Here is an 11,318-nt window from a genome sequence, read left to right on the forward strand (position 1 = left end):
AGGTTGCGCCAACACCGGCTTACATAGGGCGGAGTACGGCGTGTCCTTGGGCTCAGACGCCGGACAGTGTGGGAGTTAGCGGGGCTGCGGTCACCGCCGTGGGCGCAGCGTCAGCGGGGCGGCCGGCCAGGCAGGTGCGGGCAGCAGCTGCGCGTGCGGCCTGGCCCTGTCCCCGGGCCCGGCGCCGTGGTCCGGGGGGACCGTTGGCTCGGAGCGGGGCGGTGGGGCAGCCGGGCCGGAGGGGTGCGGGACGGGATGGGGCGGGCGATGCCCTCGTCTGTTCCGGGAGCGCCATTCCCGCCTCCGCGGGCCGGGGCGGGGGAGCCCGGGGTCGCGGCCTGCGGAGGCGCCGGGTTGCGGCGGAAGGTCACCGCGGGGCCTAGTGGTCCTACCGTGGGGGTCTGCGGCCGGGGGGCCGGAGTGGTGGCGGGGACCCGGCCTGTCAGAGCTCCGCCGGCGGCCGCTGCGGTCGGGGGTGGCGCGGCCGGGCCCGCGCGCCCTTGCGGGGTGAGTGCGCCGGGCACCGCTGCGGGGTCGCGCCGGGGCGGCGCCGCTTGCCCGGAGGGGCCCCCGCGCCGCAGCCCGTCCCGCGCCTCAAGGTCAGCCTGCGCGGGGCAAGGCACGGCCGGTGCCGTTGCCCTGGGTCGCGCTCGCCGCAGCCCGGGCCGGGAGCGGTGCCGCCGGCGGGAGCGGGCCGGGCCGCGCCTCGGCCGGAGAGGGAAGAACATGCAGACGGCCCTGTCCGTTTACATAATTGCGATTTTACACAAAGTCACGGCTAGGAAGCCTTGCTGTTACAGACACACAAGCTATGTTCGTGGGTGTTGTGTTCAACTTACTCTTCAGAAGTTATCTCTGTACGCTCCAAATGCAGTGGGGCGATTACTTTGCCTGAGGGAATGACAAGACCGTCAATGTTTATCACCTTGATGCCTTTTATGTAATTTAACAATTATGTGCTAACCTTGAAACCCGGGAGCTTGTGGATGGAAGGTGTGCTGGAGAATTACTAGACTGATGGGCCACGTATAAGGTTTTATAAACGGGATGCTTTTAAAGTTTCTGTTGATTAGGTGACCTTGAAATTGTGATACTGACCTCTGCATGTGTTCTTGGTCTAGTACTGAAAATGGGAGATATTGAGAAGGGCAAGAAGATCTTTGTCCAGAAGTGTTCCCAGTGCCATACCGTTGAAAAGGGAGGCAAACATAAGACTGGACCCAACCTGAATGGCCTGTTTGGACGCAAAACTGGACAAGCTGAGGGCTTCTCTTACACGGATGCTAATAAGAATAAAGGTAAACTTTAAAGCTGCTCTTCCAGGTTACTAAGTACAAAATTACTCTGTTCTCAGTGATAGTTCTAGCAGTACTGAAATCGGCCAAAACATAAAATAACATAGAAGACAAGAATATAAACGTGTGTGTTATTGTAAAGTTGCCAACTACCCTTTTTTTTTTTTTTTTTTTTTTAGGTATCACCTGGGGTGAAGATACTCTGATGGAGTATTTGGAAAACCCGAAGAAGTATATCCCAGGAACAAAGATGATTTTTGCGGGTATTAAGAAGAAGTCTGAGAGAGCAGACTTAATAGCATACCTCAAAGATGCCACTTCAAAGTAAAAGTGATCTGCTGCCTTATTTATTTCAGAAAGGAGATGGCAATGGAAATGTCTGTGATGAGATCGGTTTTTAAACTTTCTATTTTTACATGTACTGTGTCTAAACTTAAAATCTGTCTCGCCCATCAGATAACACTGCTCACAGTGGGTCACTAGAGTACACGCTTGTTTGGCAGCCGTTAACTTCATGGAAACTATGTAATTGCATTGATTTAAAAATTACTATAATGTTCAGTCATTCTTGGTGGTAGAATTAAAAAAAAAATAAAAATTTCCTGCCTCTTCATTGTTTAAAAGAATTATATAAATAATCAAACGAGTAATTGTCAACAGCATAATAGCTTTGACAGCCCAACTCTTTCAGGTTTAAAAACAGGGTGGTTTTTGGCATCTTCCACCATACATCTTCAGTTGCATTACTTTAAAGATTTTTAAAAACACGAACAAAACAACAAAAACTTAAAAAAAAACCAAACTCAAAAACAAAACCAAAACTCCCTCCACCAAAACCCCAAGATAATATTTTTCTAAATTTAATCAGTACTAGGTGTTATATATTAATTGAAAGCTTGCAGTAAGAATGCATTTCATCTGACTTAAGTACTATTTGTAAAATGGCAGTTGTGCCCCGCCACTTTTTTGTTGTTGTTTTTTTAATCTAGGGGAAGCATGTTACCTAATTTATCCAAGACTCTTGACAGCTGCATGCACTAGTAGAGTATAACTCCCCTTCAGAAACATCTTCAGCTTTGATATATTATTGAAACCCTTTGTTCAGTAAATCTTCTGAAAACAGCCATCTTTAGTGTAATGAATAGAACAGAAGAACATTCTATTCTGGAAATAAAAGTGCTGAAGATCAAGCTGAGGATTATTAAATCTTAATTCAGCAGAAGCATTCACCTGAAACCTACTGTTACAGGCCATTTCAGATGAAGGGGTACAGAAATGAGTGCACTGGTAGACTAAAGGGAAACAGTCTTCTTCTGTGCCTGGCTGCAGCCGATGTCATTACTTCCAAGGTTCTGTTTCACACAGTGTAAAGCAGACTTTTTGATGTTTTAACTGCATTTTTTCATACTAAGTGAATTGTTCAGATGAATGTATTTACTGTGTACTAGCAGTAAAGCATAACTTGGAGCAATCAAAACTGTAAATTAAAAAAAAAATTAAAAGTCTTGTTTGCTGTATGTGTCTGAAATTAAGTGAGAACATAGAGAAAAGTTGGGAGTCCAGCTTTACATCATTAGGATACAAAGCGAGCAAAAGCTTAGTGTGGGGAAAAATAAAAGTAGATGCTAATGGAGTTGGTGTGAGAAGCATGAATATGGCAAAGCTAGAAAGTATTTAGGACTAGAATTGGCAAAGCTGAGCTTTTCCACTGGTGTTCTCTTCAACGGCACTTTTGCTGTACTTCCTGAGAGAGACAGAGGAGAAAACTTGTAGTTTGAAAGCTGTAGTGGTGTTGAATTGGCTGAGTTTGAGTCATGTCAATAGAATAGCGTGCTTAATGACTTGAGTTGCAAAGGGCTGTTATTCACAGTAAGTGGAAAGCGTTAAGATTACTAACAACTTGTCTCAATGGTGGTTACCCTGTATGTTGTGTTTATTAACTTTTTTTTTAAAAAAACCTAGATGTGCAAGCAGTATTTCTTCCAAACAGAAAGGCTTAATGTTAACCAACAGCAGCGTCTTTACTAAAAGCTTGTTAAGAGATACCTTCAAATTGTAGTAGTCTATTAGTGTTCCAGTTTTCAGAAGTGATGTTTGTTATAGCACCCTTACGGCTGTGCAGAACCCGATTTTCACTGTGCCAAAATCCTGGTAGAGCAGTTGTATGTACAGAATGTAACCTTACCCAGCCCTACAGTATTCTGAAATGATTCTGAAATGAAAGTGGATTGCATGGAGGGAGTTGTGACACTTTCTGTTCTGTCAGCACTTCTGTGAGTTGGAAGAAGACTGTGATCTCCAAGCTGCTTTTCTTCCCTAGTTGAGCCGGAGAAGAAACGGACTGGAGAACAGAATTTTGCAGTAAGGTGGCATTTATTTCTGCACAGGCAACAATCTACAAAAAATGCAAGTTATCCATCATCAGAAAACCTTCAGGAGAAAGCAGTGTGATTCTTTGGCCCAAGTGAGTAGGGGACACAATTTAGCTTGGCTTATTCTACCTGTCTGTACCTCGAAGACCTTGGCACAACAGCAAGTGCAGCTTATACATACCACTGAAGATGGAGAAAATTGAACTTCTTAATTCTAGACTAGGCATGCATCCTTGCTTATGTTTTAGGGAAAAGACCCTTCTTACCTTTAAAATTTTGTATTTTCGTCTGTATACAGCCCTAGACAACAACGATTTGTTGTAGTAGATAACTTAGCAACTGCTTACCACTGGACAAACACAATGCTATAGTATTTCTACAAGTGAATTGGTGAGGCAAGAATGTTAAAATGGAAGGAGGTTAGATTATCACTTGTTGAGAGAAATGTTAATGCAAGTGCCTGAGTTGGGTCTTTTGGAGGCTGGGGGAAGGCGTCCGGATTAGTTCTGGAATCAAGCTTTAGTTCTTTGATTTGTAGCGTAGGAGGAATGGGGTTTGCCTTTGTTTTACAAAGTAGCAAGTTTAGTGGTTTTCCTTTCCGATAATGATACCAATCTAGACACTTGGTATTTCTGTAGTTCCTTTACAGTTCCAAATTGGAATCAAGGCACCATTGCCTAACATTGCACCATCCCATAAAAATGGTTCTTGGCTACTAGTTTACAAATTTGATGTGGCATGTCTTTAAAACTGATCTTGTAATGTTTTCATGTGTACTCATGCAAATGCCTAAACATTGTCAATAATGATGTCAATATCAAAAATGACTGGAAAAAAGGTAAAATTCAAAAGTACACCTTTTCACAGTGCGACTTTTCAAACCCAAAGTGGAATAGGTAGGGTACTTTTAAAATGGTAGAAGTTATTATTTATGCGCCCCATTGAAATTTAGTGACACAGAAGCTCTTGTTTTATTTAGAGTAACAACTTGAGCGTAATCACTCTACAAACAGCTTAGTTTGGGAAAATTCCATTCATAGCTGTTTGTGCAATTTTAGAGAATCGCTTCAGTTAAAGATCTGTTCCTTTTAATAAATCTCGTCTTGTATGGAATGCTTTCCTTTTTTGTGTAAAATACAGTATTGGTGATCCAAAACAAATGTGATGCATTATGCTTCTCTTATGGGGGAGAACAGAAATTAAACAGCTAATAGTTAAGAACTATTAAATATTCTACTCTCGTGTATATCAATGGCCATTGAAGTGCGCACATTTACCTCTGTAATAAGCCTTGTCATTTGCCTTTATCTAAAACGCATCCTAAAAACTCTTCCAGGGCCAAAGCCAATAGAAGTCTCTGTGTTACTGCATATAGGATGAGTTGAGCCGTTTCAAACTGATGTCCTGCAAACATTTTATTGTGGGAGATGAGCAGCCCAGAGCTAGCTGTAGGAAGTGTTAACCCTGGGGAAGGGTGTGAAATCCTGGCCCTTTCCAGTGCTACAATGGCTAAGGACTCCAGGTATTTACTACCATCTGCTCATGATTCAGAGCTCGCATGTAAGTACTTGCATGGTTTTTTCCAGGATCATTCTTTTGATTTGAAATACAAAAACCACTATTGTCACCTTTTCAATAATTCGTTTCTGATTAGAGGTCTCACAGGAGGTAAGAGATGTGGATGACATTTGTTTCTGTGACAAGATCCAGATTCACGTTCCCAGATTTCCAGAAGGCTGCATTAACCACCAAGCTGAATGTGTATGCTTTGAAGAAGATGCTCTGTACCTCTGTTGGAGCTGTCATTATACAAAAGGAGAGCCGGAAAGAAAATTGGCAACGGAGGAGCTAACTATAGCATAGTGTTCAAAACAACACACCCTGGAGCGGGAGAGAAGGTGTGTTCTTTCCAGGTTGTTTATGCATTTAATTTTAAACAGACTTGCATAAAAATAAACCTGGCAGTGAAGATCGGAAGTCATTACTCTGCTGGTTCTACATGTTACTAACACTTCACCACTGCTTGCTCAGGCAATGTGAAGCCCTGCGTGAACCCCTGCCTTGTTCCTTTCAGAATCACCCACGCTCCAGGCGCATCTTCCCCTTCCTCATTCTCTATGTGTTAGACCGTATTTTTGTATGTAAGACTGTGCTGTCCCTGCCTTACCGCACTGCCTGGCTTTTGGTCATCAGCACACAAAAGCTGTTGATGGAAACATCAAGCAGTGTTTGCATCCCTACAGTAATCTGCAGAAATTCACTGCTGATGTCCCCATTCAGTTGTGACCGGTGACAATTTCTTCTTAAAACAGCTGATGGTTCTTAATCTATATGACATTGCCTTTTATTGATCTTTTTTAATTCAGATTTTTTAGTAGAGCTAACTAAAGCAGGTAGAGTTTTACGTGGCTTTTACCTGCACTGTCTCAGGGTTTGGTTTATTTTTTACTGTGAGATGCAGCGTGATGATTCATCATTCCCTGATGTGTAGTGCTTCTAGAGAAGCTGGAAAAATGCACCACATACACTGAATTTTAAAAATTCTGGTGTCACCTACATGTCATTGGTAGCCTCCTCTTACCCATGTTTCATTGCAGGAATGTGCCTATGCTGACTGTAACCATTCCCTGAAAGCATTTCTCACATTTCTCCTTCCGCTGCTGATTCATTGTATGGAGAACAGAGAGAAATGGAAATCAGACTTCTCCCTATCTTACCGTGTTTCCTCTTGGACTCTGTCATTTTATGTCCAATTATTCTGTCACTCTACCTGCTATTGATACTGGTTGTGGAGTTCTTCCAGCACTATTTTTAAAGGAAAGGTACCACATTTTCAATTTCACAGATTTTTGCCATAGTAAATGATTTTAATTCTAATTCTCATATACAAATTATCACTGGTTAGCTTACCCATCTGGTCTTTCTCTTCCTCATTTTACAGGTTACTGTTACACTTCTTTCGTATTGGATGAACTGCAGGCAGCTTCTTTTACTTCACTGTTCAAATGTACTCTTTAATTTACACATCTCTTAACTCTGTAGTAGACTATTTTTTAAAGTTTCCAGGTAATTACTTTACTTATTTCATTGCCTTTTCCGTAGGTTAAAATATTTTTTTTAAAATTCACTGAAAAGGGTATGGGTTTTTTTAAGCTATCCCTCACACATTGATGTTCTATTTAACTATTTTGTATACACCACTGTTTTGGACCCAGATATTCTTATGTATTAGACAAGGACTGTGTCCTTCATATGGATACCTGAGAAACAGTCTTATGAGCCTCAGAACAGGCTTCCAAAAAGCAATCATGGGAAGTGCTGAGAAACTACTCTAACTGGCGCGGAGCCGGTTATTGCTTACAGTAAATGAACAGGAGGGGGAGCACATGTACTAAAAAGCTGGAGGAAAAAATGACGTGCACTGGAAGGTAAGTTTGAGCAAACCTGGGACTGTCTGAAAGACAAAGTTCATTTGTACAAAAAGCAGTTTTACTGCAAGTGCCCAGCAAAAAGCGCCGGAGGTGATTAGTACAGCTGAATGCATTTATATGTCTGCAATAAATTTAAGGTCTTCTGAATTCTTAAACTAATTAACGTTTCATATTTTATCAGGCTAGCCCAAGTTTGAAATAGCCTCTGTTAAATTTCAACCTATTCAAATGGTATAAGATTATTTAGAAAGCAAAATGTTTCTTTCTGACTACTCAAAGAATCTTAATCAAAAGTGGCAATCTCTAATGCATACTCTGGCTTTGTTCCTACTGTGGAGCTCACTGATACCATCAGTTGAAGTATTGTACTCGAGATGGATATACAGACTGTAATGTAGTTTTTCCACTTGCAGTTAGGTAGGAACACGATGACCTTTGTTAGTAAAAATGCACTTTAAATATGTTTTATGGATGGCGTTTGATGATAAACTCAAATTACTCTGCAAACCATGGTAAGTTTTATAATGCAATTATAACTGAATACCAGCATTGTTACTACTTACGGTCCTAGGAAATCTAACATTTGCAACACTGAGTCAGAATTTTACTTACCTGGGACATTGCTTGTGGGGATATCAATGTTAATTTAACTATCAGTATGGATTTCCTGGCACATGCCCGAGCACAAAGCCTTTGCAACTCTTCAAATTACCCTGTTGCCTTTCTTCATATCAATCCGTGGTCTACATGGATGTTGCAAGTTAAGCTTGTTTTTCAGTGCCTAACTCTTACCAGGCCCAATGTGATCAGACATTAAAAATTTCGCTCATATGTGTGTTTGCTGTCACTCTGTATTCTCTTAGATGACATCTCTCTTTTCTACCGTGCAAGGACACATCAGAAAGAAACCCTGCATAGAAAGAAGCAATCGAAGGGAAGAGCTTTGTAGTTGAAAGGTACTGCCACACCAGAAAATCTGTCAATAATATAGAGAGTCTTCTACAGATGAACAGGGTTACAGGATAGAAATCAAGATGGCACAAATGAAGCAAAGAAAGGGGAAACAAGGCAGAAGTGAAACAAGGTTAGTACTGCATGAAATATTACATATTCTCATTACGTGTTCAGCAGTTACAAAGACTGTGCCTGTGCTTTAACCTGGTGAGCCAGGTATTGCAGTATGAAAGCAAAAGCAGTGGAAACCTAGAAGCAACAAAAACCAAACTTGCCTACCTTCAGCTGAAGGTTTGGCAACTCTGTGTGTGTTCAGTGAATATCCCTTTGGTTGGATGCCTTTAATTTTGCTTCAGTTCTGTGAAGTCATCCAATTGAGGCTACCTGGCTCCAGCAGTCTGTACTCCCTCCACTGATTTTAGTGATATATGTTCCACATTAGCAAATCAGCCAGCTGAGAAATGGTGTGATGTTTACTCAGTGCACATATCAAATGATGTTTTGCAGGGCTGTAAGCTCTGATCCTTCTGTAACACTAGAGCCTAACATCCCCACTTATGCAATATGCTTGAGTTACACTGCAGTTGATGGCATAGGTTTAAATTTTGCTCCAGTTTCAGACCTTACCTGAAAAGCACAGGCCAGTAGCTATGGTGAATATAATATAGACAAAAGGGACACAAGAAGGGCTCTAGAACAGCAGAGAGTAGTCACGCAGTAGAGTCAGCATGAAAAACAGCCTTTGTTCCTTAGCCAGGATAGACGAAAAGCATTGATGGAGAGCATGGCCTAAATTACATTTACATTACAGATTATTTTCTATGATAGTTCTCTGAGCTGCTCTGTGCCAATCCAGAATTCAGTTGGAAGACAAGTTATCAAGGAAGTCATCAACAAGTTAAGATAAAAAGATCCAAAGCCCAGTGAATCCACATCTGCTACAGTGCCATCTGTCTGGCTCTCTTAACTGTCTGGCTCTTTAACACCAATTTTCATTTTCTAGATAGTGCAGCCTGATGCTCAGACTGATCAGGTAGCAAATTGATGTTTTTCTCCCAGGAAATAGTTTCCTATAACCTTTTTTCATTATTTCAAGATTTTAAGAAAAATATTCCTTTGGTAAAGCAGTTGGGTTTGTTTTTCTCATACCAGGCAAATCGGTGTCATACATAGCACTGATGCTCTCACCAGGAGAGCAGGAGAGGGAAGTCACAAGCAAAGGCTTCGCCCGCTGCCTGCAGTGAGCTGGGGTAGTGCCCTCCAAGGGTTTCACACCGCAGCCCAGAGACAGCACCATCACAAACCGTGCAGCCACAACCGTTTGGTGCCTGGCAGCTGGGGTTCTGCTATGGCTCTGGGAAGCCCTTCCCAGTCCCGTTTTTGTGATCTAATCACGGCCAGTCTATGCCCACTCCTACTGTGGTTACAAAAGGGGATGGAGGAAGAGACAGAAACTGTTACCAGTTTGTCCACTGTGATGCAGGGGTTCAGTCTGGGAGAGTTTCCAGTTTGGGCTAGTGTGCTGAGAGATGTCTTGCCACCCAGAGTTATCTTTAATCTTGACCTTCCCACTGCCCGTCACCATTAGTGCCTCTGCTGCCCCTCACTGCAGCTCCTTTTCCTGCATAGCTACAGCAGTAACCTCCACCAGATCTTGGGCATGTTTGACTTCTTCAAACAGGGGGACAGTCTCCACTGATCTTGCAAGGTGGGTGTGATTTCCTTTCTACTGTGTTACAATTTCCAAACATCCTTTCTTTCTAACCTTAGGGTTACAGATTTTGGTTCTTCTTTAAAGTGCAGCACAGGATGCTCTCTGGAACAAGCTAGTCTCTTGAATTCTTCAGGTCTTTCTTGGGCAATCCAATCACTCTTGTTTGTTTTACCAGAAGAGTTGGGCTCTTCATTTTCTGGAAGATCTTCTAAGTTCAGCGGGATGAGTTTTTCTGGGTTGTTTGTTTGTTTTGCAAGAAGTAGTAGGTTTTATTTGAGAGGGTCATTTGAATGTCCCAGCTAGTCCCTTCCTCATGGGAGAAGAACAGAACAATATAATCACAAGGGCTTTGCTTTTTTTGCTATTTCTCTGACTGCTTGAAGGTGACTTTGAGTGACTTCAAATATTGGGTAGGTATTTCTTATTACTTTATCTGCAGAAGTTCAATTTATTGGTGCATCATATGCTCACCTTCTTTTCATTTATGGACCTAATGTAATTTGAGAACTTGTAACTTCACTGAAAACAGTAGTAAATATCAAGTGTGCATTTTATGACAGCACTCAACATCAAGAGGTTTCAGAGGAAATTTTCTTAACTTTCAGTAGCACAGGTGCATAAGCCTAAACAAAAGCTTTATACCTGCACAGTGAGAATCCTTAATTTGGAAGTTTCTTATTAGAACAAGAAAATACTAATGAAATTCTAAAATGCTTGATCCTCTGTTGACCCACCCTGCTTTCTTTTGCTGTCTTCAGCTGTTACAGCCACGTGTCTCCAGAGAATCAAATACATGGCTGTGGTGACTACTAGAACCTTCAGCTAGCAGACGCTTGTTTTAAAGCTATTTTTAAGGGAGTTCCTACATGAACTCAATAGCTTGTTCATTTTTTTTTTTTGTTTAACTGAGACCCTTGTCTCTCACACACATGGAGGGTGGAAGAGGAAAGAGAGGAGCAAGTGAACTCTGACCACTCTTTCTATAGCTGTGGATGTGGTCCATATGGGTAGTGCTTTCTCTTTCTCCTGTGACTTGTTCATACGTACCGTTTCTTTCCAGCCACAGAGGAAGGAGACCTTCTCCCTTGTTGTGAAGCCACCTTTTAAAGGAATGCCTGTTATTTTGTTGCCTAAGCCCTTCTTTTTCAGTAAAGGTGTATTTTCAGGAGGTAGAACCAGTCTGAGTTTGCAGGCTCTCACGCCTGTCTCTGAAACTGTTTCTTTGCAAGTTTAAAGTGGTGCAGAGGTTTTATTTGATTAATAGAAGCAGAGTTTTCACTCCTCTAGGAGTGGTATCCACTCACAATTGTAAAATTAAATGCTTTAACTTTCTAACTGTGGGCAAATATGCATTTGTTTGAAATGTGCAAGGAGGTGGAGTCTTTCTGTCTTGCCAAACTTTGTAGCAATTAGTGCTACAAGCAATTTGTAAGTATTGAATAGACTTCGGTTAGTTCAGAAATGCTAGGTTTTTTCTCTTACACTTTAATGGATATATGAGAGTGTGAACCTGCCAATAGGTGTCTAATCACAGAAAATGCAGTAAGTCCAC

At 42.0% G+C, this 11,318-nt stretch overlaps 1 protein-coding gene across 2 annotated transcripts; it reads left to right on the forward strand.

Moving 5' to 3' along the window:
- Nucleotides 1-2,800, forward strand: LOC121087332 (cytochrome c). 2 transcript variants are annotated; one of them, XM_040592240.1, is made up of 3 exons: nt 1-134; nt 1,122-1,298; nt 1,475-2,800. In XM_040592240.1, exons 2-3 carry the CDS (start codon nt 1,130-1,132, stop codon nt 1,621-1,623), a joined length of 318 nt encoding a protein of 105 aa, XP_040448174.1. In that variant the 5' UTR covers nt 1-134; nt 1,122-1,129; the 3' UTR covers nt 1,624-2,800. The 2 variants fall into 2 exon arrangements, with proteins under 2 accessions (XP_040448174.1, XP_040448176.1); XM_040592242.1 differs by having other exon boundaries at nt 13-130.
- Nucleotides 2,801-11,318: the final 8,518 nt, after the last annotated feature.

Source organism: Falco naumanni, chromosome 4 (assembly GCF_017639655.2).
Source record: "Falco naumanni isolate bFalNau1 chromosome 4, bFalNau1.pat, whole genome shotgun sequence".
Lineage (NCBI taxonomy): Eukaryota > Metazoa > Chordata > Aves > Falconiformes > Falconidae > Falco > Falco naumanni.

What these genes read in the sequence shown, in the direction of transcription:
- LOC121087332 (XM_040592240.1), top strand. Translation starts at nt 1,130, where the DNA reads ATGGGAGATATTGAGAAGGGCAAGAAGATCTTTGTCCAGAAGTGTTCC. An exon ending in GGATGCTAATAAGAATAAAG is followed by an intron (nt 1,299 to 1,474) that starts GTAAACTTTAAA and finishes TTTTTTTTTTAG; the next exon opens with GTATCACCTGGGGTGAAGAT.